The following is a 25585-nucleotide window of genomic DNA, read 5'->3' as shown; positions in this document are numbered from 1 at the left end:
CTACCTGGCCTAGCTGACTTTTTGAATTCCCATTTTTTAAATGAAGCTTTTGCATGTTGCCCAAGACCACTCTTGTCTGGGTCCCCATAATCTCTGCCACACAGTGAACTATATATAGCACCATCATCATTGACCTTTGAAGGCCAGTCAGGGCCCAGGATGATATATGTCACTGACTCTTCCTCTGTACCCAGTTAAGCTCCATCCCCAGCCCTTCTAGACTCAGGACTCATGTGGTAAGTACTTCGTAAGTTTTAGCTCCAGGCCAGACTTTCTAGAACTGCAAAGTCTTGTGTCCATTTGCCAACCAGAGATCTCTGCTTGGATGACATTTTCCAGATGACATGCCTGGAGCCAACTCCCAATTTTCCCCATCACAGGACCTGGCAACACCATTCTTCCTGTGGCTCAAGCCAAATCCCTGGTGTTTATCTTGACTCCTCAGTGCTGCATCATATAGTCATCCATAGCCTTCTGATTCTGCCAGGAAAAAAAAGACCCCAATCCAAAGAACCTCCCTGACTGAGCTCCAGTGCTACCAGGCAGGTCCAGATACTGATGGCTAGTCCCTGGTTCATTGCCCCAGCTTACCTCTTACTATCTTGTGATCCTAGTATGCCCTTTACCTTTAGATCTTGGAAGGCCACTTGCTCACAAACATACTTCTCTTGATCTACCTGCCTCAATATCTCAAGTTTGGGGCATATAGGCATGAGCCACCATGCTTAGTTTAGAAAAATTGTTGGAGTAATACATACGTACAGTCTCTTTCTACTGTATTTGTTCCTATTGAACTTACTGTCACCCCATGTTCTTCAGTCTAGGGGATTGAGGCTTCTTTTCCTGCTCTATTTCCAGTTTCTGACATGGTAGTAGGTGCAGAATCCCTCAGAATGGACTTTAGTGAATGCAAGGTGGAGCTGGAGGAAGGTTCCCACACCTGCATCCCCACCTCATTCCTCTTGCAGAGAAGCAGAAACAAGAGCCAACTTTGGAAAATGAAGTGTTTTTATTGCTATGTTTGCAGTGGCTTTTTTAGCACAGTAAGAATGTCCCCAAAGGCTTGCACCCTTACCCAGCCCCACCTCCCTGGCTTAGTCCAGCTCTGTGAAGGAAGCCTTTCTAGGGGCTACTTGGCTGTTTCAGGCTTGATGGGACACATATGTGGGTTTAAGCTGCTACATGGAAGACTTGAGATGTCGAAAGTACATCAGCCTTTAGCTTGGAGGTGGGAGCCATGCCTAGGATCCCTTCCCTAGGCTGTGTCCATGGGAAATCCCTGCAATCATACCCAGCCCAGGGAGCTGGGTGTGGGCAAGTCTGAGCATGTCAGGCAAGCAGACCCAGATTCCCTTGGACAATGTTACAGCCTTCCACCCCACAGACTTAGAGGCAAAGGAACAGTGTGGGGACACCATTCAGTCTCCCACTTTCCTACTCCTGTCTCTGGCTGGACACTGTATAGAACATCCACACAACAGTACTCAACAGCCTGAAACTTGTTTTGCCTATGAAAATTAAGTTTATAAATTCACACTCCTTGGCTAGGGTCAGAGAAGAAAGGTGGGGATGTGAAGGAAAGGAGTGGAAATGGGATGGTGGGGGCTTTTTAGAAATATACAAGCAAGAGTCTCACTCTCAAGGTTTTTTTTCTTATAAAATGTGCAAAATATAAGCCTCCTTTGCCTAGAGGCTGTTTACTTCTGGTATTCACTTTCAGTAAGAGATAAGAGATCTACAGATCTACACATGTGCCTAAGCACGTACAGGTACGCACACGCGTACACACACACACACACACACACACACACACACACAGATGTGTAGTCAGACCCAAGCTCACACAGTATTGGTGGCAATTGGCGCAGGAACACAAGGTTCCATTGCTGACTGGCTCTCTAGCTTCTAGAATAGGGGTGGGAAGGGTCTAATTCAGCTGAGATTCACCTTGGTTCCACTATCCCTCTCTTGCCTCCCCTCCTGTCCTACCTTATTTTCCCTCTTTGTTACCCAAGCTGCCACTGTTGTTTCTAGGGCAAAGATGTGTTACAGAGCACAGCTTGGGAGGCAGGCAGGTGGGCTTGGCAAGGCTAGGAGATGGGTCTTGGGCACTGGGAAGGAGGAGAGGAGGTAGGCCTGGAAGCAATGCAAATATCAGCGTGGTTGTGGGGTGGGGAGGAGAGGCATCTATTTTTGGTGGGTTGTGATATTTTTGGCGTTTTATTAAAAATGGAAAAAGTTATTTTTGTTAGCACTCATGGTGCTTCCTCCCCTCCCCCCCAGGCAGACCCCCAAACTGTCAAGGAAAGGCAAGCCCCCAGAGGGATGGTTGGGGGCTAAAGCTGGGGCTGCTATGGCTACCAAAGGATGAGCTGGTGATATGAGCTGGGGGTGCCTGTCACATGACACTCTCCACCACGACGACCTTGCTGCTCTCGGACACGGGAGTCAGGGTGGTCAGGCCCCTAACATCTGCATCCTGAGCTCTGTATTCCAAGTGATGGAGGCCCCAGATAGGCTGAGTCAGGTGCTGCCATCGCTGTGGAAGAGGAGGGTGTGCTGAAATTCCCATGGGTCACATGCAACTGCTTCCACCTCTCTAGCTCCTACTATCTGCCACTAAGGCACCTTAGGGCCCTTTCAGGCCCCACTCCGTGTAATGGGAAGCAGGGTTAAGTGGTCCTTGTGTGGAGCCAGGGAAGTGAGAGGTGGGTCCTGCATCCTTGCTGCCACATGAGGCCACAATGGGTTAGCTTTCCTTCCATCTATTTCCCCCTCCAGTCTTAGCTGACCATGCTTCTAGCAATGGTCTGTTCTTTGAGGAATGAGTTACATAGGGACCTTACCTCTGCCATGGTTCCTTTTGCCCTGAGGAGACAGCCCAGGAGGTGGAGGGGTACACAGAGCATAGAAGAGAGTGCAAAGGCCCAGCCCATAGCTTCACCCCACCATGGGTACACGTAGGTGTTGTTGTAGACTAGTGGCTCGTAGTACACAACATTGAAGATGAAGATGCCCTGTGGACACAGATGCCTGCAGTCACTGGTGTCCCACTATACCACATTGCTTGCTTACTTCCCCAGGCTTACCATGCAGACCAGTGGGGTGAAGAAGGACCAGCACCATTTCATCCAGGGGCAAGGTCGGTACCCAATCATACAGGCAATGTCATCCATGAAGCGGTCAGCTCCTGGAACAGGATGAGGTGGACAGGAAGGCTAGAGAGACCATTCATCCCCTTTCCACCCTACAATTCCTAACCCAGCCCTTCATTTTGACCTACCATAAACCCAAGCCACCACCACACACTCCCAAAAGGCTTGCCAAAGCAGGGTAGTGCCACTAGCTGAGTAGTAGTCAAACAGCTGGAAGACGTACATCCCGCCCTGAGGAACAGAGTCAGGTCAGGGAAGATGGCCCATGATTGGAAACTGACAGTAACCCGCCTTACCCCTACTTACATCAGTCACCATGGAGAGATCAATGACAAAGCAGAGGGCACAGCAGAGGGCAACGGAGATCTCCCTTTGGAAACGGAAGTAGTAGGAGGCCGGGAGGAGATCCAGGAGCCCGGTGATGAAGCCCTCCACACCTACAAACTGTGGCCAGGGCAGCTCAGGCCCAGGTTCCCTATGTACCCGTGGACCTCTTGCCCAATGTGCCAAGTCCCCTGACCACCACCAGCCCCTACCCCATTCCTGCCCTAGAGCTCCTGCAAACCTGGCTGTCCAGACCGAGCAGCAGCAGCATGAAGAAGAACAAGGCAGCCCAGAGTGGGGCCACAGGCATCAGTGTGACAGCCCGTGGGTAGGCAATGAAGGCTAGACCAGGCCCTGAGTGCAAAGATGCAGGGTGAGACTGGCCCTCAGCACCATCCTGAGTACCCCAATGCTCAAGGTCACACCCATCCCCCAGATAATAAAATAATAAAAATCTGAGGACTATTTGTGCCTCAGCATGGCTAAGCCCATTGAGGTCCTACAGGCATCTCACACCAGAGTTATGAAAGGCTGCGGTCCTAGCAGTACCCCCACCCTGTATTAGCAGGACTCCTGACTCACAATACTCTCCCTGGGCTCCAGCAACCATGGCAGTTGCTGGTTGTCCTGGGGTGACAGGGCTGAAGGATCATCTCCTTTATTCCTATGTGAAGCACTCAGTGCTAACATGAGGACACACCCTGCAGTCCTGGGAGTGGGTGATGGGGGGGGGGCAGCTCCAGAGAATTGCCTTATCTCAGCTGAACAGAACTAGCTCAACTCGTCTGTCACATGTCAGAATGTGTGTGTGTGTGTGTGTGTGTGTGTGTGTGTCTCCTACATCAGAGTAGTTCTGCTGCTCTGGAGGTTGGCTGAGGTCAAACAACTCACCTGATTCTGCCACCTTGGAGATATGCACACCCTGCTCTGTGGCCATGAAGCCCAGGATGGAGAAGACCACAAAGCCAGCAAAGAAGCTGGTCCCGCTGTTGATGAGTGCCAGGATGATGGCATCCCTGAGGGTGGAGGGGCAGAATATTCTGGTTTAAGCAGTTCCATTGCTCCAGGGCAAGGCAGGGCAGGCAGGGCAGGGGCGGGTGCCTACTTGTAGCAGTTGTTGTTGAAGCGATTATAGCTGCCTAGGGCTGTGAGGGCCCCCAGGCCAATGGCATAAGAGAAGAAAATCTGGGTCCCAGCATCTATCCATACCTGGAAGGGATGGGTCAAGAGAAGAGTCACAAGGAACCCTGTTCAACAGGCAGCATCTCCCAACCCTGTTGCCACAAACTACCTTTCCTCACCTGAGGGGACCCTAGCTTTGACCAGTCAGGCTTGAGATAGTAGATGATACCATCCAGGGCTCCAGGCAGCAGCACCCCTCGCACCAGCAGCACAACGAGGACCACGTAGGGGAATGTAGCAGTGAAGTACACGATCTGGGGGGCCAGGGTGCTCAGAGAGGCTCTGGGTCCCTGTTCCCCCTTAAGATGCCTCCTGCCTAAGTTTGGTGGCTGGTTCCTAGTGCTACTGGTGAGCTGATAACATGGGTAATAGTCATCTCCCCAAATTGCAGTCATGCTCCGAATTTGGATTAGGAAAGCCAATAGCACTCATTCTATTCCTGAGTGAGGGACTATCCCCAGGGAAGCTAGGAGCCAGGCTGGGGCCCAGGCTGCCTCATAGCAGGCTCTAGTTAGCTATAAAATGAGGGAAGAAACAGGGCCATAAGATTCCAAGGTGAGGGTCCCTAGGTGTATCTAACGTCTAATGAAGGAAAGCAGTCTACAGAATTTGTTCCTATGGGGCATGCCTATATGGGGACAGGAAGGTATGGGGGAGTATGGGCACAGAAAATCTGTGGCAATGTTACATGGATTATAATAAGCACATATTCCCTCAGAGCCCCGTGGTCCCAAATTCCAAGTCATTCTTGGTAGACTGGTGGGCTCCTTAGCAGTTAGGGATTCTAGCTGGGCAAGAGAAACACAGAGTTGGGTGTGCAGCTTGGTGTTATTGCTAAAGAGAGAGGGAAGGAGGGAGACAGCATTTGAGGACCCTGCTGTGAAGGAATCTTGATGCACTGGAGTTTGATCCTCCAGGGACCTGAGCATGTCTCCTGGCTTAGCAAGTTTAATGTGTTGGTTCATCTGTCTCTGTAACCTGAGGAAACCGCTGAAGGAGTCTTTTTTGGGGGCCTGAGGATCACAGAGGTGAGAGCCTCTACAGATCAGGTCCACCCAGAGTGACAGAATCAACTTAGACATCTATCAAGGAGTAGGAAGAAACAGGAGAGGCAGTAGAGGAGATAGGAAACGGAAAGGGCCAAGATGAGCGGTGGACATGGGGAAGGATAGTTACTGTCTGGACCTTTCACTCTCAGGGCTGAAGGTTATTGTCCCTGGAGGTAAAGACTGAGAAAGAATGCCCACCAACAGGTGAGAGTAAAAGGTGTGAGTTTAAGGACTTGTCCCCTCTGTAGGTTTGAGCCTCAGTCTAGTCTCCTGTTGTACTTGCAGACAAGTACACCTCCCACATAATGCTGCCCCCACCCTGCATGCCCCCACTTATACCTTTCCTGTTGACTTGACCCCCTTCCACACACAAAAGTAGACCAGCACCCAGCAGGCCAGCAGGCACAGGGTCACCTCCCAGTTGAGGGCTCCTGGAACTTCCAGCCCTGTGGAGAGCCTCAAGACTTTGTTCCTAGGGTAGAGAAGAAAGGAAGGCACCTGAGGGTCATGTCAGCAAAGGGCATAGTGACTGCTTTGGAGTTGGCAGGTCTTCCCTTATCACAGCCCTGGTCCAGGCCCTACCATCAAGTGTCTAGAGGACTACCCTGGGTCATCATCCTCACCCCAACCTTCTACAAATATGCCGTTTCAGCTCCATAATAAGGTCAACATGACAGGACAATAGCAAATGTCATGTTGCTATAGGAGCAATGTCTATTCAAGCCCAAAGACTGGCCTAGGCACTCCTGGAGGATGGTGGTAGACAAAACCCAGGAGTGGTTGTTTCGCATCCCTGGCCATATGCACCCAGGACTTGACCACATATGGAGACCCCCAAGGGATGAGAGAGGATGGGCTTGCCCACAGGCACCTGACTCACTCCCAGAACTCGATGACAGGGGATCGACGGTCGGCAAGCTGGTCACATGTGAGGTTGGCTAGGCTGGCATTGGCACAGTCTTCATGGCGAAAGATCTCCACACAGTCAGGAGTGTTCCAGGTGTGGCCACAAGTAGCCCACGGCAAAGTGGTAGTAAAGGACTTGACCAGGTAATAGAAGCCCCAGGCCAGCACCATGATGTAGTAAGTGTTGCAATAGAAGACAATCACCATGGAGGCATAGCCCAGACCTAAGGATGAGTAAGTAACTTTTGCTCCTTCTGGAGTCCTTTGTAGCCATTTTTCTACCACCCTCATTAGCTCCCCTTCCAGAGCCAGCATTGACCCCTGATGAGTTCCTGACATTTTGTTCCCTGTATCATCTCCCTCTTTTCATTCAGCCAGAGACTTCTCCAAGCTTTTCAAGTCCAATTGTATGTCCCAACTCTAGGCTACCTTTCCTGTCTGTCTCCAGCTAAGATTTGCCATGTTCCTCCACTATCTTGTGCTTCAGCTCCTCCACCCAGCCCAGAGCTAAAGACACCTCTCCTCTCCTACCTATATGGTTACTATATCCTGTTGATTGTCTAGCTTCAAATCCTTGCTCCTTCCTGGGTTCCAGTGCTACCCTGCAGTCACAGAAGGCAAGCCTCTACCCCATGTTACTCAGTAGCCTCCATTATACATCAGCTGAGAGAGCTTTCTAGTAACCTAAGGAAGTGTGGAAAATATTCATCCCTTCAGAGGGCAACCTTGGCAAATTGCTTCACCCTTGTGTGCCCAGCTTCTTCAAAGACAGTAATAGGACCTCTGAGGTGAGTCAAGTGTGTCCAACAGGTCCTGTCCCTAAGCCTGACTGTTTCTGTTCCATTCTTTCCCTTTTAAGCAAGCCTGCTCCCTAGTTCCTGACTCTTCAAATTGTGTGATCTAGTATCCTGCAGACTCTCTTCTAAGCCTAGGGGGGTGGGGTATTACCTAGCTCCCAAGTGTAGTGCTCATTGAAGAAATCAAAAGATTTCTTCAAGTGGGTCACAGCCATACTGTGTTCCCTGGCCCTCATCCCAATAATTGAAAAATAAAGACTTGAGGGTTGGTCCAGGGCGGTTCACCTTTGAATAGGGGACAGATGTTCCAGACATTGATGCTGCCGGCCTTCATGAACTGGCCCAGTGAGATTTCCAGGAAGAAAATGGGGATTCCTCCAACCAGGGCAATCAGGACATAGGGAATAAGGAACACACCTAGAGGAGGAATCATGGAGTGCGCTCAGGAGGGAACTTAACCTAAACCCCTCAGCCAAGCTCTCCAGGCTTCATATTAGCCCAGACTCCAGAAGTCCTAGAAGTCACAGACAGAGCCCCAGCTTCAGCTTGCACCCCAGTCCCATGACTTCCCACTGAGTGAATCAGCACAGGGGTGGCCACTGACTCAGAGGCTCAAGGTGAACAATCCCATGAGATGAGTTCTAGGTCTGTTGAGAGGAGGCACAGCAGCAGCGTCTAGCCAGTGTTCTCTGTACCATAGGGAGCCCTTGGCTCACTGAGGTCAGAGCCTGTAGACACCTAGGGTGACCTAGCAGGTATTGAAAACACACAGGCTTATGCATACAGGCCATCTCTTGTGCTACAGTTCTTTTTGGCAGGCAGCAGACAGGAAGGAATGACTAGGGTGTGTTCATGTGTGCCAGGCTGGGTGCTCAGGCTTGGGGGCTTGTCAAAAGGCAGTGAGCCCAACTACTCTGAACTTTGTAATCATGAGAGTTCCAAGAGAAAACTGGGTGGTGGCAATTCTCTGCTTATGGGGGTATTGGTATAAGACAAAGAGACAAATCAAAGAAGGGGGCTGAGGGAGTATTCCAGAAATTATGTAGAGTGGTAGGAAGGAGGGGAGAACTGAGCAGCTGACTTACTCCTCTTTACTGCTCTCTAGGACCCCTATCTGCACAGGATCAGCTCTCTCTGCTACTCAGTGACAGAATTAATTGCAGTTTACCGGGCTCCTGCTCCCAGCATCCTTCTTGTGTGTGACCTTGGACAGAGGCCCCACTCTGGGACTCAGTTTCCCACCCATCACCCAGCTGCTTCAGCTCTCCAGAAATCCTGGGGCTGCTTTGCAGTCCCAGGACAGGCGAGTACCCACTACTGTTGCTAAGCTGAGTTTAGGCAACTGGGCATGGGATGTGCATGCAGCCTGTCTAGTGGCGGCGCCAGGCAGGCCAGGCCGCAGACTTCCCAACCCTGGCTCAAGCACCCAGTGTTCCAAGCCTGGGCCAGAGGGGAGGGGAGAGGAGAAAATGGAGAAGAGGGAGGGTAGGGGAGAGTATGGGGGAGGGACAGAGTGGCCCATTGTGTGTGTGTGTATTCCTATGTGCACATGTGGGGGGGGGGTCCACACAATGTCACTTGTGTGCTTGACTCATGGGAGCAGCCAGGGCTCCTCACCTCCTAGAGCCCCCTCCACTGGGGGCAGGCCTTCCCTTCCCACCTCAGTGGCCAATCACTCCCAGTCTGGGCTGGAAGTCTGTGAGGCAGCCCCTCAGTTCATCTGGAAGCTCTCCTTGATTGCCTCCCTTCCACACTGCCAGGCACATGACCGGTGAGGGGGGTGGAGGCCGCTGTGCTGGGTCACCGAATGCTTGGTTGGTGAGGGGGCACCATGGCCCCCACCCACTTTGGGCGGGCCTCCCTAACCTCTGGACTTTGCCCCACTGCTCTGGTGGGCCTGTGGCAGGCTGGGGCTGGGAACTGACCACTGATGAAAAGCCAGGATGCTTAGGGGCAGGGACACTCACCTCCTCCGTTCTTGTAGCACAGGTAGGGGAAGCGCCACACGTTTCCGAGGCCGACGGCGAAGCCCACGCAGGACATGATGAAGTCCATCTGGCGTGTCCAAGTCTCTCGCGGCGGCACGGCAAGGCGGCCACCGGGCGCCCCCAGGCCCGCAGGGCCATCGCCCTTGGCCGGGGCACCGTCGGGCCCGGACACGATGAGAGGACCCTTCTTCTCGTCGCCAGACACGCTATAAATACCGTTTTCAGCGCTCTTTTTCGCCATGGCCCCTGGGGCCGAGAGGCCGGGCCGGGGGTCGCGGCGCCTCAAGGGTGGCGGGCGGGCAAGGGGCTCCGGTGGCACCTGGAGAGAGGGCCCCGAAAGCGCGGGCCCGCCCGGGGGCCTCGGGGGCGGCCGGGCCGGGGGACGGGGCGACGGGTGGGCGGGAGGGGTGCGGGACGGCGGGGGCAGCGCAGTCAGAAGCAGTCCACGAAGCACTTGAAAGTGAGCCTGAAGAATCTCATGTGTGTCGGGGGCCCGGGAGCGCGCGGGCGGCGGCGGAGCCTGGCCGGGCGGCGGCGGCTCCCGAGACTCCTGCCCGCGGCTCGGGCGGCGGTGGCGGCTGCAGCGACGACTGCTCGCCCTGCCGGAGGCTCACCCTAGCGCGTCGCGGGTGGCATCGGACGCCCACTGTCTGCAAGCGGCGGCCGGAGCAAGGGGCCTGCGGCCCGCGGCCCCGGCCCAGCCCTAAGCGGCTGTCCCGCTCGCCTGCGGCTCTGCTGGCGCTGGCAGCTCCCCGGTGGTCCTGGGCACGACTAGCCCCCTCCTTCCCGCCGGCGGCGGCTACAGCCGCTCTCCGGGCGGCGGCGGACTCAAAAATTCGCCACGGCACTCCAACTGTCCCTCTCCCTGCGCGACCCGCTGCTGCTTAAGAACCGACTCCCGGTGATGTCACTGTCGCCCCACCCCCACGACCCGGCTGGTTCCCCCCTCCCCCTCCATCCCGCCCTCCCTGTCACTCCGCCTACCTCCTCCTCTAGAGGAGACGCAGCTCCAGTGGGGTGCAGGATGGCTGCTACCTGGGGCGCTGGCCAGCACTTTCTTTTCAGTGGGCAGAGCCGACATTCGTTCCAGGATCACCTGGCCAGGGTCAGGTCAAAGTCCCCTTAGGTTTTTCTGAACCACCAGGAAAACGGAGTCTCTAGTTGACCTCCAGACATCCTTAGTCCTTCTCCCTTCTCTCCACTCTTCCTAGCCTGGAATTTCGTTTCCCGTGGACCACCCTTCACCAAGGTTCTTTCAGTCTACCTAATGTTTCATCTTTACTTCCCAGTTAGGACCTAGGGAGAGTTGGATACCCAGATGCAAAGTTTCTTGGTTCCTGCACCAAAGTAAGTACCCTGTGCAATTGCCCACTGAAGGGCTGTCGCTGCGCTGGCCTGGAGAGGGGAGATCGTCCTCCAGGAGTTCTGTGGAACTTTGCCAGAAACACCGAGCTGTCTCCTCAAGACATTTAGGTCTCCTCAAAGATACAACCTGGAGGCTGAGGGTCATGGTGCCAGCTCTGGGTGTGATCAATTTCTGTTTGTTTCCAGAGTGGGCAAAGGGTAGCTTGTTTGGTCGAAGATCAAAGTTACAATGTGTCACCAATGTAGAGAAGGGGACTCCGTGATAACCTGTGGGGATGGGTAGGGCATGTGATCTATACATACTGGGGTAAGAATAGGGTAAGGCTGCCCCCTGGTGCCTGGTAGATGTACAGACCCTCCCTCTAAGCTCGGTAACCTGCCTGCTTTTCGGGGACTTCTAGGCTTCTCCATCAGCCCCTAAGCAGCTTCTTGGGAATTTTCCAAGGCCAACACTAGCCTGGAGTGGACTAGGAAAGTGAGGCGTCCCCATTTCAATCCCAAACTCTTTGATCTGATCAGACACCAAAGTCCCCAGATGGCTCATCCCATCATGCTAAGCCTGCAGACATCCGGCAGCTTTAGAAAGAAAAGCAGTTCCAGCCAGAGCCAGATTGAGCCTGATAGGTGAGGGAAGAGGGAGGGGCAGCATCTCCACCCAGGCTAGCAGGAAGAGTGCTCTAACACACACTATCTCTGTTTCTGTCTCTCTGTCTCTGTCTCTCTCTGTCTCTCTGTCTCTGTCTCTCTGTCTCTCTCTCTCTGTGTGTGTGTGTGTGTGTGAGAGAGAGAGAGAGAGAGGAGAGAGAGAGAGAGAGAGAGAGAGAGAGAGAGAGAGAGAAGTGCCTATGTCCTAGTAGATTCTCCTTGTTTATCAGAGAACCTTAACTTGGGTTATCTTTGTCCCAGCCTGGGACCAAAGTCTTCCTGAAGAAACAAAGGCCATGGAGGAGTTACTCAAAGCACACATATCCTAAAAGAGCTGGAGCCATCCAAGAACAAGGAAAAGAGAGGAAAGGAGAGGATCCCAAGGAATGGGTACAGAGGGCTTCATTGCAGTATAAAGACCTGCAAAGGAAAAGGAGCTGCTGAAACAGTTATCTGAATGAGATGTGGGCAGAGACCAGTCAATAACAGGAAAATCAGGCTGTAGAAGTGGGAACTGGGTGTGTGTACTCTTGGGAATTTAAGATCCTGCTTGTCCAGGGAGCAGGGCGGGGAAACAAAGAACATAGTAGCCTGAGAAACATGTGCTGGGACTGGCATTGCTTTCTAGGCTCAGAAGGTAGACAGGGTAGATACAACTAGGAAACAGAAATGTAAGGCCTGCCGGGCAGTGGTGGCGCACGCCTTTAATCCCAGCACTTGGGAGGCAGAGGCAGGCGGATTTCTGAGTTCAGGCCAGCCTGGTCTACAGAGTGAGTTCCAGGACAGCCAGGGCTACACAGAGAAACCCTGTCTCGAAAAACCAAAAAAAAAAAAAAAAAAAAAAAAGAAATGAATGACCGTAGAGGATAGCCAATGTGATGAGGATTTCCGGGCCTCTATATCTCAAGGGCATAAGTTTGACAGGTCTCAAGACCTGATTTCATGGGGTCCCACTTATCCGTTTTCTGATGATACCACCTTCCAGCTCCCCTCCAGTCTGTGGGTTACCCTAGATTCCCTGCAGCCAGTTTTTCCTGCAGCAGTTTTCTTGCCTACCTCATCTTCTTAGGGCCTGAACCTCTCCATACTCCAATGACTAGCCCAGGCTTAGGTTGCATGTTATGGTTTATATATGCTCAGCTCAGGAAGTGGCACTATTAGAAGGTGTGGCCCTGTTGGAGTAGGTGTGCCACTCTGGGTGTGGGCTTTAAGACCCTCCTCCTAGCTGCCTGGAAGCCAGTATTCTCCTAGCAGCCTTCAGATGAAGATGTAGAACTCTCAGCTCCTCCTGCACCATCCTGCCTGGATGCTGCCATGCTTCCACCTTGATGATAATGGACTGAACCTCTGAACCTGTAAGCCAGCCCCAAGCACATGTTGTCCTTATAAGAGTTGCCTTGGTCATGGTGTTTGTTCACTGCAGTAAAACCCTAACTAAGACATTGTACTTGCCCACTGTCATCCTGCATTGGTATTGATTCTATTTTTTTTAACTGACTTTTGGTTGATGGTCAGGAGGCTAAAGGAGACACTATAAATGACTGCCTTATTAGCTACCTATGAGCCATTCCCCAAGAAGCTAAAAAACAGTCAATCAGCCTTTGTGCCTGTGGTGTGTGTTCCAACCCAGATACCTGTGAAAGTGTGTACACTGATGGGGACAGTTTGTATGTCTAGGGACAGTTCCTAGGAAATGTGGAGCACTAGGGGGAACAAAGGCATTGGACTTTCCAGTGTTAGGCAGGCTCTCTCCAGGGCATGCTCTTGCTGGGGTGTCAGGGAAAGTGTAGTTGCTAGGGAGGAGCATGCTGGGACTCCTCAGGATCTCAGCTGATAGCTATCGGCTCTTCCCAACTAGCACTCATGAAGGCATTGAACTGTACTGAGAATACCCATATAAGAGCTGGGGTGGAAACTGAGAACAGGCTGGGGTGGAGGCAGCAAGCTGGGAGAGGGCTGCCACAGGGCCCATGATGATGGAGGCTGGCAAGCAAGACAAAGGTGGGACCCACTATCTGTCCAGGCCTGAGGTAGTTAGTCATGGACTGGGAGAAAGCTGAATGGAGGCCATCACCCTCTACAATGATTCTGTAAGAAGCTAGGCAGCTGAAGGCATAGTTGGGGCACCTCCTTTTCTAAGGGTTCAGCACAAGGAGCTTTAGAATTAGAATGAGCTGGGAACAAAGGGAAAGATAGAGTCTACCTGGCAGGGCTTTGTACTTCCAACTCCTGAGTCAGCAGACAAAGGGAACAAATGGGATAGGGTCAAGATTCATGGAGCTGGGGTGCAGTAGCAGAAGCCTGGGGAGTGCTGAAAGGCACAAGTCCCCTCCCCAGCACAGACTACCTTGTTTACCAGCTGTGCTCACTCACACAGTCTGAAAGGATTAATGTTTTACGTTTTGATATAAATTTTTAATATTAGACCACATTTTGTTATTGAAGACTTAGTTTTCCTTTTGAGGGGTGCATGGTAGGATAGTGGCTGGCCTTGAACTTAGATAGAACCTCCTGAGTACTGAGATTACAGGTGTGAGTCACCACATTCAGACTTAGAAAAAAAAATTCCAGTGTTTTGAAACAAGATCTTATTTAGTCTAGACTGCCTTGAACCTAGTATACAGCTGAGGTTGACTTTGTTCTTTTGATATTCCTGTCTCCATCTCTAGAGTGCTAGGATTCCAGATGCGGGCTACTATATGCAGCTTAAGCCCTTTTTAGATTTACAGAAAAATGACTGAGATAGTAGTGAGCATTCTCACATCCCTCTACCATATCACAAAAACTCTTATGCTACATTTGTCTCACTTAGTGAGTCAACAGCAGTCCACTATCAAGTATAGTAGTCCAGTTTATTTAGCTTACTGCAGCATTTCTCTAAGGTCCCTTGTTGTCCCAAAATCCCATCCAAGATACAACATTGATTTTGTCTATCATGTTTACTGTGACTGTGAGGAGTGCTTCATTTTGATGACTCTGACAGTTCTGATGGAGGTAGAATACTAGCTGGGTCTTAGGTGTTTGTAAGACCATGCTCATCCATCCTTTGTGGGTATCAATAGCACCATTAGCCAATGCTGACAATGGCTGTCTGGTGGAGATATGTCAGATTGCCACTCATCAAATGGATACCTTCTCTTTCCATACTGTACTCTTTACAAGGAAAATATTATGTCCTTCTTCCTGGGGGTATGTCAGTCACTTACCATTCCTGTAACAAACACATTGGCACAGCAGCTTACAGAGGTAGGCTTAGTTTTAGTTCACAATTTTTGGAGTTTCAGGCAAAAGTCACTTGGATATGTTATCTTTTTCATGTAATGAGGCAGAACACCTGGCAAGGGAGCATTGCAGCCCCATTCTGGCCAGAAAGCCACAAGAAGAGGTCCCCAAATATTGTCTTCAAAGATACAGCCCAGTGACCTAACTTCCTCCCACTAAACCCTACCTTCTAAGGGTTCCACCCCTATCCAGAGCACTATAGGCTGGGGAGCAAGCCTTTAATCCATAGCCTTTGATAGACAGTTAACACAAACTGTAAGAGACAGGATCTCCTCTGGTGATTATGTTGCATTCCTTTTCACAGCACTTTTTTTTTATTTTCTGATATTTATTTATTAGTTCATAAATGATTTATTACAGTCTATTGTTGTTGGTGCCATTTTGAGGTTAGGCCTTGCTGTGTAGCTTTGGCTGTACTGGAACTTACTGTGTATACAAGGCTGGCCTCATACAGAGATCTTCCTGTCTCTGCTTTCCCAGCACTGTGATTAAAGGCATGTGCCACCACATCTGGCTCTCACCTGCTATTTTGAAACAGGGTCTTAACTATATAGCCCTAGCTGGTCTGGAACTAGACATGTAGACCAGTCTGGTCTCAAGCTTGAATCTTTGAATGCTTTCTCTGTTTTTCTTTTTTTCTCTTTTTCAGTCTGGAATCCCAGCCCATGGAATGTTCATGCTTCCAACATCAAGCAACCTAATCTAGATGATACCTCATAAGCATGCCCAGGGGCTTGCTTTTTCCAGTGGTTCTAGATCATGTCAAGTTAATAACCAATGTTAATTATCATGAACCCTTTTAAGTTTTATTATTTTCATATGTATGGGTGTTATATCTGTGCACCGCTTATGTAATTGAGGCCAGAAGAGAATGTCTGATCCTCTGGAGCTGGAGTTACAGATAGTTGTGAGCCAACATAGGACCTTAAAAAAGTTTCTTGGCTCTGTAGGGGGATATGCTGTACCACTTATCTTCTTTCCCAACCCACTTCTGTATCATGCACTTGTCTGCATGTATGTGCCTGTTTGAGCACTTGCCTGCTTTCTGCCTATATGCCCAGCTCATGTATTTCCTGCTGTGGATTTTGAATGAGCCATTTCTCCAAGGAGTCATTCACTGAAAATGCTCATTGCTATGGAGTAGTGTTTCTGGGCCTTCTCAGCAGACAGAGCAAGGGGACTTGCAAAAGTCATTACCCTGTACACTATCTATAAATAGACATGCATTAGTGTCTGAATTAAGCAGGAATTCAAAGTGATGTTTCTGACTCTAATCCATTACCATGTGGATCAACTTAGCCTCGTCTCTTTGCTTCTCTAACTGCACTGTAGAGATCTAGTGGTCTTAGAATTGTTAACTCATAACATCTCACTGCACCTCATCTGCCTTTAGTATTTTTTAAGACTTATTTTATTTATGTGAGTACACTGTAGCTGTGTTCAAACACACCACAAGAGGGCATCGGATCACATTACAGATGGTTATGAGTTGGGATGTAGTACAGATGTGGTTGCTAGGAATTGAACTTAGGACGTTTGGAAAAGCAGTCAGTGCTCTTAACCGCTGAGCCATCATCTCTCCAGCCCCTTCACTTTATTTTTTGTTGAAGCAAGTTTTCTCACCGAACTTGTGCCACCTTGATGGTCACCAAGTCCCACAGATCTTCCTGTTTTTGCCTTCTCAGAACTGGGATTACAGACATGCGCTGGCTTTTGATGTGAGTTCTAGGGACCTCAACTCAGGTTCTCCTGTTTGGGTGGCAAGCACTTTACTGATTTACCAATCTCTCCAGCTCTAGTCTTAAATACCTGTATTTATTTATTTTAGTTTTTTAGAATTCATTTTAATTAGAATATGATTATATCACTTCCTTCCCCTCCCCTTTCTTCCCTCCAACTTCTTCCATAATTTGCACTGCTGGAGTTGGAACCTAGGGCCCTATGCTTGTTACACAGTCTGCACTTAGTCTTATGCACCTATTCCTGTGTACAGTGACTTAAATCAATCCTTTCAGAGATGTATATACATTTGTGACACAGTTTACCTTTTTTTTTTTTTTTTTTTTTGGTCACAATCTGCACTCTACATTATGACCCCTTTACCTCCTAGAAGATCACCAGGGCTTGTATAGACTTCTGTTTCCTTTTCCACTGTCAAGACACTTCTGCTGAATGTCAACCCTCTTCCATGACATCACCAGACAGAATAGTTTTGCTGCTTTCAAAATTCCCTTTGCTTTCCCTAGTAAAACACTGTCCTTTTCTCACTCCCTGATAACTTCTGATTTGTTTCTTGTCTCAATAGTTTTGCCCTTTCTGACATGCTCTATGGTGGTTTGTTCCCCCTGATTTATTTCACTTAGCAGTATATTGTTTGCTTGTTTGTGGGTGGGGGTAAGGTCTCTCATGTATCCTTGGCTGGCCTCAAACTTGTTGTGTACCAGAGGATTACCTTGAACTTGGGTCTTTCTGCCTCTATTTCCTCACTGTGTGTGATACCATGCCTGGCTCAGCAAAACATTTTGAAGAATTATTGGTTTCTCTGTGTGGTTGCATTGTTCTTTCCTCTTCCTCACTGACAAGTTTTCCTTTGAGCTACTAAAGGGTATCCTGCTTGCTTCCAGTCTTCACTAATTATGAATAAAGCTGCTGGGTTTTGCTGGGCAGTGGTGGCGCACGCCTTTAATCCCAGCACTTGGGAGGCAGAGGCAGGCGGATTTCTGAGTTCGAGGCCAGCCTGGTCTACAGAGTGAGTTCCAGGACAGCCAAGACTACACAGAGAAACCCTGTCTCAAAAAACCAAAAAAAAAAAAAAAAAAAAAAAAAAAAAGACTGCTGGGTTTTATGTGGACATAAGATTTCACATATGTGTCATAAATACCAAGGAGTATTATCACTGGGTCATATGGTAAAAGCAAGATAGTGTCATTAGAAATTGTCAAGCCTCTGCCAGGCAGTGGTGGCACATGCCTTTAATTCCATCACTCTGAGGGCAAAGGTAGAAAGGTCTCTTGATTTCAAGGCTAGCCTGTTCTACATCACAAGTTCCAGGACAGCCAGGGCTACATAGAGAAACCTTGCCTTGAGAAAAACAACAAAATTGCCAAGCCAGGAGGAGTGGCACCAAACAAGATGAAATTGATCAAACAAACAAACAAAAAACCTTCCAAAGTGGCTGTTACAGTAGTTTTCATTTCCATTAGCATCAGATGACTATTCTACTGTCCTTGCCAACATTACCTGTTATCAGTGTTCTGGGTTTTGGCCATTTAAAGAGGTATCTAAGAACATCGTGAAATCTGGCAATGAGATATGCTGGTAAACACTTTTGTAAATGCACATTTGCCTGTTGCATTTCTTTGGTGAGTTGTCTCTTCAGAGGTTTGGCTTGTTTTTAAAAATTGGATTGTTCATTTTTTATTTGAATTCTCTGGATAATTGAGTACTTTGGATAATTTTGGGTAGATCTGGGAAGACTTGGAAGCAGGGTGAGTATATTCAAAATGTATTACATTTCCAAAGAATTAATAAAAATATAATTTGAAATATTATCTTATTTTTAATTATTTATATGGAGGGGTGTTGGGTTGTGCTCATGCCTGTAAGTGCCTGTGGAGACCACAGGAGGGCATTGTATCATCTAGAGCTGGAATATATAAGCAGCTGTGAGCTATCCTATGTGGATACTAGGAGAAGAGCTCAGGTCCTCTGGAAACGCAACAAGCCTTAAAAATAGCTAAGTCATCTCTCCAGAAATTACAGTTGATTTCCAAAGTTCTTTATTAACTGGCACCACAAACATATGTATCTTGAAGTTGACATACACAGTACTTCAATGATTATCTAAATAGTTGCAAAGGTCACAATTACTGAATACATAATTACAAATCTTAGATGAGAATGGCCCCCATGGGTTCAAATATTTGAATACTTGGGTCCCATTTGGTGAAACTGTTTGGGAAGGATTAGGAGTTGATGTTTGAAGAGTTGTGTTTAGGGGGTGGGACTTTGAGGTTTTAGCACCAATTCCATGCCTGCTCCTCTGCTGTTATGATTCCCAACATAATGGTCATGGACTTTAACCCTCTGAAACCATAAGTCCAAAGTTAATTAAACTCTTTCTTTTATAAGTTACCTTGGTCACAGTGTTTTATTATGGCAATACAAAAGTACAGAAGACAACTGGTGTCAACCAAAAGCTAGGATACTATTTTTTATAGGGTGTCATTGAACTGAGGCTGACCTAGAACTCTAGCCTCTACTACTCAAGTGTTGGGATTGCAGGAATGCATCATCATGCCCAATTTAAAATATCATTTTTTGTATATGGGGGTCTCAGTATGTTGCTTAGGCTGCCCTTGAAATCCTGGACTGAAGTGATTCTCCTCTTTAGTCTCCCAGGTAGCCAGGACTACAGACCATTTTCACTTGCATGTGATATTTTTCACATGAGGCTGAACACATCCAAATTGCTTCATGAGGACTGAGAATGGAACTCAGTTGGCAGAGTTCAAGCCTAACATATACAAACACCTAGGTTCCAACACCAGCACTGCATAAGAAGAGGCTTGATGATACAGGACTATAATTCCTGCACTTGGAGGCAGAAGTAGGAGGATCAGAGGTTCAAGGTCATCTTCATTTATATAGTGAGTTTGAGGGTGGCTTGGAATACATGACATCCTGTCTCAAAAACAAACAAAAAACCTATATCCTAGTTAGGGTTTCTATTGCTGCGACAAAACACCATCATCCAAGCAACTTAGGAAGGAAAGTGTTTATTTGGCTTATACTTCCAGATAACTGTTCATCACTGAAGGAAGTCAGGACAGGAACTCAAGCAGGACAGGAACCTGGAGGTAGAAGCTGATACAGAGGCCATGGAGGAGTGCTGTTTACTGGTTTGCTCCACATGGCTTGTTCAGCCTGCTTTCTTATAGAACCCAGGACCACCAGTTCAGGGATGGTACCACCCACAAAGGGCTGGGCCTGCCTCATCATTTACTAATTAAGAAAATGCCCTACAGCAGGATATTATAGAGGCATTTTCTCAACTGAGTTTCTGTCCTTTTAGATAACTCTAGCTTCTGTCAAGCTGACATAAAACTAGACAGCATACCACATAACAACAAAAAAGAAAAATTCAACCCCCCAAAGAAACAAAATCACACCATGTGCAGATATTCATCCCTAGAGCAGGAAACAGGACCTCTAGTTGGCATTTGCTGCTCCCCAGGAGTCTCTGAACCTTCTTATCTTGTTCAATGTGGACAGTTTCCAGTTACTTAGAAACAAGTGTATGTGTGTGAGATACATTTGTGAAATATAATATTTGCAAAATAGCAGTTATTTTACTTTTTTGCTTTTCATGACTCTGTCTTAATCATCATCAGGGTATGAGGCATTCTGGGGCTTTGGAGATCTGCAGGGACCTTCACATCCTGTTGTTCACCCTCAGCTCCCCTATTTTTCACGACACCTGATCAGGTGGACAGAATTATATCTAGGCTCAGTTAACTGAGAAAGGCAACTGGAAAAGGTCAGGAGGCAGGAGCTCAGAACACTAGAGTCAACCTTTAGTCCCTGTGATTTGGCAGAGGCCTTGTGACATAGCCTTGTCTGGATTGTACCCCTGTGACAGTCAGTAGACCCTCCTTGCAGGACAGACACAGAGTTGTAATAGGGCTGGATGGGGTGAGGGTGGTGTGGAGGAATCCTCAAATTTTTGTGTGAAGGTTGACCTCAGTATTTCCTGAGTGCCTCACCTGGACTGTGTCAGTTGCTTTAGGGAAGAAGACCTGGCAAGGTGGTTTGCAGTGGCAGGTGCTCTGAAGAGGAGACAGAGTCATGACCTAGAGAACTGGCAGGCAGAGGCAACAGAGGCCTGTCTGAGGAAGCAGTATGCCAGACTAATTAATGGAATGAGGGCTGAACTGAGTAGACATCTGGGCAAAGATGGTCAGTGCATGCAAAGGCTAGGGGACAAGTGCAGAGGAGGTTGAAGAAGGGAAGAGTTTGAGAAAAAGGCCAGAGAATCATCAGGCTCCTATTCCACCAGGGAGTGCCATATGTGCCTCCAGGAGCCACATAACCCCAGTGAAGGGAATGATGTGGTGCAAAAGAGGAGGGCCAGGAGGTAAGGGTGGAAGCAAAGGGAGTCAGCTGGTAGAGACTTGGGTGTGCTGGCATCAAGGTTTCAGGGGCTGGCAGACACTAGGAAAAGAGACTACTGAGTAGCAAATGGCCTGGATAATCTCTTTGTGGACATCATATTAGAACAAAGAAGGCAGACACCCAGGCCTATCGTATGGCAACACTTCTGGGCAAAGTCACCAGTGGTGCAAAGGCTCTGGGGCCACTCACTTGGCTACCAGGGCACTGGAGCACCCAGTAGTCAGCAAGCATAACTAAGGAGTCAGATGTGGTGGCCAGAACCCGGGATTCTGCCTTACAAGGATTCCCGCAGTGCTGCGTCCACAGCCACCGCGTGCTTGGCTGCCCAGGGCTCGCGGGGCCGCGCGCGGAGGGGGCGGGGCCGGCGGGGCGCGGGCGGGGGGCTCGGCGACACAACAGCTACTGCGCAAGGAGACATTGCGGTGGAGGCGGTGGCGGTGTCAGCAGCTGCAGGTCGGCACCACCCCCGCTTTGGACTGGGGGCAAGCAGGCGAGAGGGGCGGTTGGGCCGGGGAGTACAGGGCCCAGGCCAACAGCCACCTTAGCTCCGCAGCCCACCCCCGTCACGCACACCTGTGACGCCCAGCGTGCCCCCTGTCCGCACGCGCACGGCCCACGCAGCTCTGGACACAGGCGGCCGAGGTTGCGGAGTCCCTCCAGTCCAAGGCGCCAGGGGCCAAGCAGCAATTGATTAGGTGGCTGCGTGGGTGGCTGTGGTCGTGACAGGTGGCTGCAAGCAGAGTCGCAGGTGCATTCGAGCGGGTTGGTGGCCTACGTGGTGTGTGCTTGAGCTGAGCCAAGGTTGAAAGTCTGGTGGGGGAGGGGCACGGGCCTTATGGGTGGAGGTGGGCCTAATGAACCGTGATGTGAGTGTATGGAGCCTTCTGGAAAATAGCCGGCAGTTCTGGCTTGATGTATGGGGGTGTCATAGTGTTGGTGGCCAACATTACATGTGCTCTGGATGCTGGAGTGGGGGTTGGGAGCAGAGTACAGGCTGGCAGTAGCATACCTGGGTGGGAGGCCCGCATGCAGTGGTCTGCCTCAGTTGGGAGTGTGTGTGGCCCTGGCTGTGGGGGAGGAGTAAGGTATACTTGGGCTTGGGAGTGGGTGACTCTATCTTGAGTTGGGGGATTATTTGGCTTGGTGGGCAAGGGAGCTGCGCATTGCCAAGGGGCCTCACTCCACCCCTACCCTCACCCCACCCCCAGACATGCTGCTGCTCAAGAAACAGACGGAGGACATCAGCAGTGTCTATGAGATCCGGGAGAAGCTGGGCTCGTGAGTGTGCATGCTGGGCTGTGGGTGTGAGTGCTTGTGTATGTGGGGCATGTGCACATGTGAGCAAATGTGCGAAGGAGCTTGTGAGTGGCGTGTGTGTGTGTGGTATGAATGTGAACATGGGGGTAAATTGTGAGGTATACTGTTGTCTGTGTGAGAGGCGGTGTGTGAATGTGCCAGTGTATGTGAACCCGTGTGATGTGCTGTGGGGATATGTGTGTGCACACTTGTGGGTATGTGTTAGGGTGAGTGGTCTGGCCTGAGCACCTCCTCCATTTTGCTCTTCATCCTCCTCTCACTGGCACCTTCTCCTTTTTTTCTTGCCTTTCACTATCTGGCTCTGTGACAGGGGTGCCTTCTCCGAGGTGATGCTGGCCCAGGAAAGGGGCTCTTCTCATCTTGTGGCCCTCAAGTGCATTCCCAAGAAAGCACTTCGAGGCAAGGAAGCTCTGGTGGAGAATGAGATCGCGGTACTCCGCAGGTGTGTCCACTTTCCCCTTGGGCTGGGGAGACCTGTGGCCACCCAGGCTGAGTCCTCTAGACTCATTAAGCCTGGTTGCCCATCTGCAGGGGGAGGGGCTTAGGCATCTCTTTCCCTTTGAGTCTGCATGTCTCCATGGCAACATTAGAGGCACCCTATCCATTTGTGCTTTATAAATGGCCCACAGAAGTATGTGTTCTAGGAAGGCCCAGGCTAGTCAGGGTAGGGGTTGGTAGGGAATGGGGCACAGGTGAAGGAAGAGAAGAGGGGCAGGCTCAGGACAGAGCTCTTCCAGATGAAGAAGCTCCAGTGATCCATCAGGAGCCTTTTCTCTGTTTCAGAATCAGCCACCCCAACATTGTGGCTCTGGAGGACGTCCATGAGAGCCCTTCCCATCTCTACTTGGCCATGGAGCTGTGAGAAGGGCTGCTGAGGGGCTGGGCAGAAGGGGTGCAATGTCCAAATCTATCCCTGGGTCAGTTGACCTCCTACTTTGTTCCTTCCACCTCCAGGGTAACAGGTGGTGAATTGTTTGACCGCATCATGGAGCGAGGCTCCTATACAGAGAAGGATGCCAGCCACCTTGTAGGGCAGGTCCTTGGTGCTGTCTCCTACCTTCATAGTCTGGGCATCGTGCACCGGGACCTCAAGGTACCTGGCTGTGCCTCCACCCTATCTAACTTATCTTTAGACCTGAGTGTCATTTTTCTCAACATTCACTTCAATCTGGGTCCGAGGAAATTAAGGGTGCTGAGGCCCACCCTATCCCACTGCCCAAGCTATTCTTGGACTCATAGGCCCTTTCCCTGGTCCCATGTGTCAACAGCCTGAAAACCTCCTCTATGCCACACCTTTTGAGGACTCCAAGATCATGGTCTCTGACTTTGGCCTGTCCAAAATACAAGCTGGCAACATGCTAGGCACAGCCTGTGGGACCCCAGGATATGTGGGTAAGAGGGAAGTGCTCGCTCTAAGGGTCACTGTGGTGGGGGAGGGAGCTGGTGACCCAGGGGATGCCAAGGCTCCAGGACCTGGGGCAGCTGCTGCCTGTGGCAGTCTATTCCTGGAGCTGAATAGGTACACCAGGTGGCCCTCAAGGGCATGCCATGTGTGCGTGCCTGTGCAGACATGTTTGTCTGTCTGTCTGCCTCTGGCCGCCAGCCCCAGAGCTCCTGGAGCAGAAACCCTACGGGAAGGCCGTAGATGTGTGGGCCCTGGGTGTCATCTCCTACATCCTGTGAGTGACCGCTGCGACGGCTCAACTCCTACCTGCCTGTCCCTGCTGGGTTGGGGAGGGGTGGACAACTGGGTGATTCATCTGTGGGTGTCAGGCTGTGTGGGTACCCCCCCTTCTATGATGAGAGCGATCCTGAACTCTTCAGCCAGATTTTGAGGGCCAGCTACGAGTTTGATTCCCCCTTTTGGGATGACATCTCAGAATCAGGTGAGTGCGAGGCTGGCCCTATCCTGGGGACTGATAAAGGGAACCAGGGACAGGGCAAACTGACCTTGTTCCCTGCTCCAGCCAAAGACTTCATTCGGCACCTTCTGGAACGTGATCCCCAGAAGAGGTTCACCTGCCAACAGGCCTTACAGCATCTTTGGTGAGTGGGATGCCTGGCATGTGGAACAGGGGCAGGAGCAACACCTGTGCTGATTCCCAACCTTCCTCTAGGATCTCTGGGGATGCAGCCTTGGACAGGGACATCCTTGGTTCTGTCAGTGAGCAGATCCAGAAGAATTTTGCCAGGACCCACTGGAAGGTGAGCATGGAGAGAGAGATTACCATGTTTCTGTTTCAGGGTGTAGCCACTGGTCTTGATGGTGGTCTTAGAATTGGTCTTGGTGTTGGGCCCAGCTTAGCCTGACCCTGCTCTTTTCCTACAGCGTGCATTCAACGCCACATCATTCCTACGTCACATCCGTAAGCTGGGACAGAGCCCAGAGGGTGAGGAGGCCTCTAGGCAGGGTATGACCCGTCACAGCCACCCAGGCCTTGGGACTAGCCAGTCCCCCAAGTGGTGACAACCAGGTGTGTGGACCCTGCACCCTCTGGGAACTAGCTTCTTAGGGAGCCTAAAGGGTGGTAATAAACTAAATGGGGTCTGGAGAGCTTAGAGGAGAGTGTCAGTGAAGGAGAAGCTTGCCCAGAGGGGTACAATAGGCCTGTTATACTAGTAGGATAGGGGCGTGACCCTATGGAGTCTCTATGAAAGGAAAGCTTGAGTAAGATGCTGGGAAGGACCTAGGAAAGCTGGGCACCTCTTGAACTTGTCTTCTGCTTTTTTTTCCTCCCCAGTACCCCAGGTGGATGCCAAGGAAGGCCAAGTGGACTGACTCCCAGCTTTTCTTTCTTCTGGCCCTTTTGGTCTCCTTCCCTGATCCTTTTCCCCTGGACTGGCCTCTGCTGAAAAGTCTGAGATTGTGGGTGTGATGCATGGCACTAGGGTACAGGACTTCCCCAGTATGTCCCCCAGCTTCTATCCTTACCTATGGTGGAGGCTCCCTTCCCTATGTTGTTGCCACCCTCTATGGAAACTGAGGAGGTGTTCAAAAGTGGATTTGGGGGCCATCCTTCCTGCACCTTGCACGCACATGCATTGTGTGGCTGTTCTGTGCTTTGCTGACTGTGGGTGATCCTGCTTGTGTTGTGACCCTTTAGTTCCTCCTCTTCCTAACCAATAAAGACAAACAGAACAATGCTCTGGTGCTGAACTGGGTGTGGGATGAGCATAGGGTTGTGGATCACCTAAAGGAAGGACATGAAGGAATCAAGTCCACTAGGTCTTGTGCTCTGCTTCTTGTACCAAGGAGTTGCTGGGATTATGGCACAGACTCTAGATTGTTCAAGGACTTCCTGATTCTGACCCTCAGAGTGCTGCCAGCAAGAGGCTGCCTGGCTGGTTGCCCTGGGTCTGAGAGAAAATGAACGCCAGCAAGATCTACTGGGCTGCCAGTA

At 50.2% G+C, this 25585-nt stretch overlaps 2 protein-coding genes across 6 annotated transcripts; one reads left to right on the top strand and one right to left on the bottom strand.

Moving 5' to 3' along the window:
- Positions 1-990: 990 nt before the first annotated feature.
- Slc6a8 (solute carrier family 6 member 8) lies at positions 991-10008 on the bottom strand. 2 transcript variants are annotated; one of them, XM_034484980.2, is made up of 13 exons: positions 9381-10008; positions 7699-7830; positions 6591-6840; positions 6050-6182; positions 4781-4915; positions 4585-4688; positions 4371-4495; positions 3721-3833; positions 3462-3599; positions 3284-3386; positions 3090-3190; positions 2847-3017; positions 991-2539 (listed from the first exon to the last, which is right to left on the bottom strand). In XM_034484980.2, exons 1-13 carry the CDS (start codon positions 9640-9642, stop codon positions 2399-2401), a joined length of 1908 nt encoding a protein of 635 aa, XP_034340871.1. In that variant the 5' UTR covers positions 9643-10008; the 3' UTR covers positions 991-2398. The 2 variants fall into 2 exon arrangements, with proteins under 2 accessions (XP_034340871.1, XP_076774931.1); XM_076918816.1 differs by lacking the exon at positions 4781-4915 and having other exon boundaries at positions 9381-9778.
- Positions 10009-21224: 11216 nt separating this feature from the next.
- Positions 21225-25328, top strand: Pnck (pregnancy up-regulated nonubiquitous CaM kinase). Of its 4 annotated transcripts, none has more exons than XM_034485197.1 (12): positions 21225-21320; positions 22076-22145; positions 22495-22626; positions 22968-23042; positions 23139-23277; positions 23453-23576; positions 23788-23863; positions 23958-24070; positions 24152-24230; positions 24302-24389; positions 24514-24658; positions 24926-25328. In XM_034485197.1, the coding sequence occupies exons 2-11, from the start codon at positions 22078-22080 to the stop codon at positions 24649-24651; spliced, it is 1032 nt and encodes a 343-aa protein (XP_034341088.1). In that variant the 5' UTR covers positions 21225-21320; positions 22076-22077; the 3' UTR covers positions 24652-24658; positions 24926-25328. The 4 variants fall into 4 exon arrangements, with proteins under 4 accessions (XP_034341088.1, XP_034341087.1, XP_034341089.1 ...); XM_034485196.1 differs by having other exon boundaries at positions 21284-21615; XM_034485198.2 differs by lacking the exon at positions 21225-21320 and adding an exon at positions 21465-21615 and having other exon boundaries at positions 24009-24070.
- The last annotated feature ends 257 nt before the right edge of the window (positions 25329-25585 follow it).

The sequence above is a fragment of the Arvicanthis niloticus genome, chromosome X (assembly GCF_011762505.2).
Source record: "Arvicanthis niloticus isolate mArvNil1 chromosome X, mArvNil1.pat.X, whole genome shotgun sequence".
Classification (NCBI taxonomy): Eukaryota; Metazoa; Chordata; class Mammalia; order Rodentia; family Muridae; genus Arvicanthis; species Arvicanthis niloticus.
The sequence above is the reverse complement of the archived record's forward strand: the minus strand, read 5'-3'. Positions and strand labels throughout refer to the sequence as shown.

Coding starts and splice junctions, on each gene's coding strand:
- Slc6a8 (XM_034484980.2), bottom strand. CDS start 9,642: ATGGCGAAAAAGAGCGCTGAAAACGGTATTTATAGCGTGTCTGGCGAC. Junction 7,831..9,380: donor GTGCTACAAGAACGGAGGAG/GTGAGTGTCCCT, acceptor TTCCTCCTCTAG/GTGTGTTCCTTATTCCCTAT. Junction 4,689..4,780: donor CAAAGCTAGGGTCCCCTCAG/GTGAGGAAAGGT, acceptor CATCCCTTCCAG/GTATGGATAGATGCTGGGAC.
- Pnck (XM_034485197.1), top strand. CDS start 22,078: ATGCTGCTGCTCAAGAAACAGACGGAGGACATCAGCAGTGTCTATGAG. Junction 23,864..23,957: donor GGTGTCATCTCCTACATCCT/GTGAGTGACCGC, acceptor TGTGGGTGTCAG/GCTGTGTGGGTACCCCCCCT. Junction 24,390..24,513: donor TTGCCAGGACCCACTGGAAG/GTGAGCATGGAG, acceptor CTTTTCCTACAG/CGTGCATTCAACGCCACATC.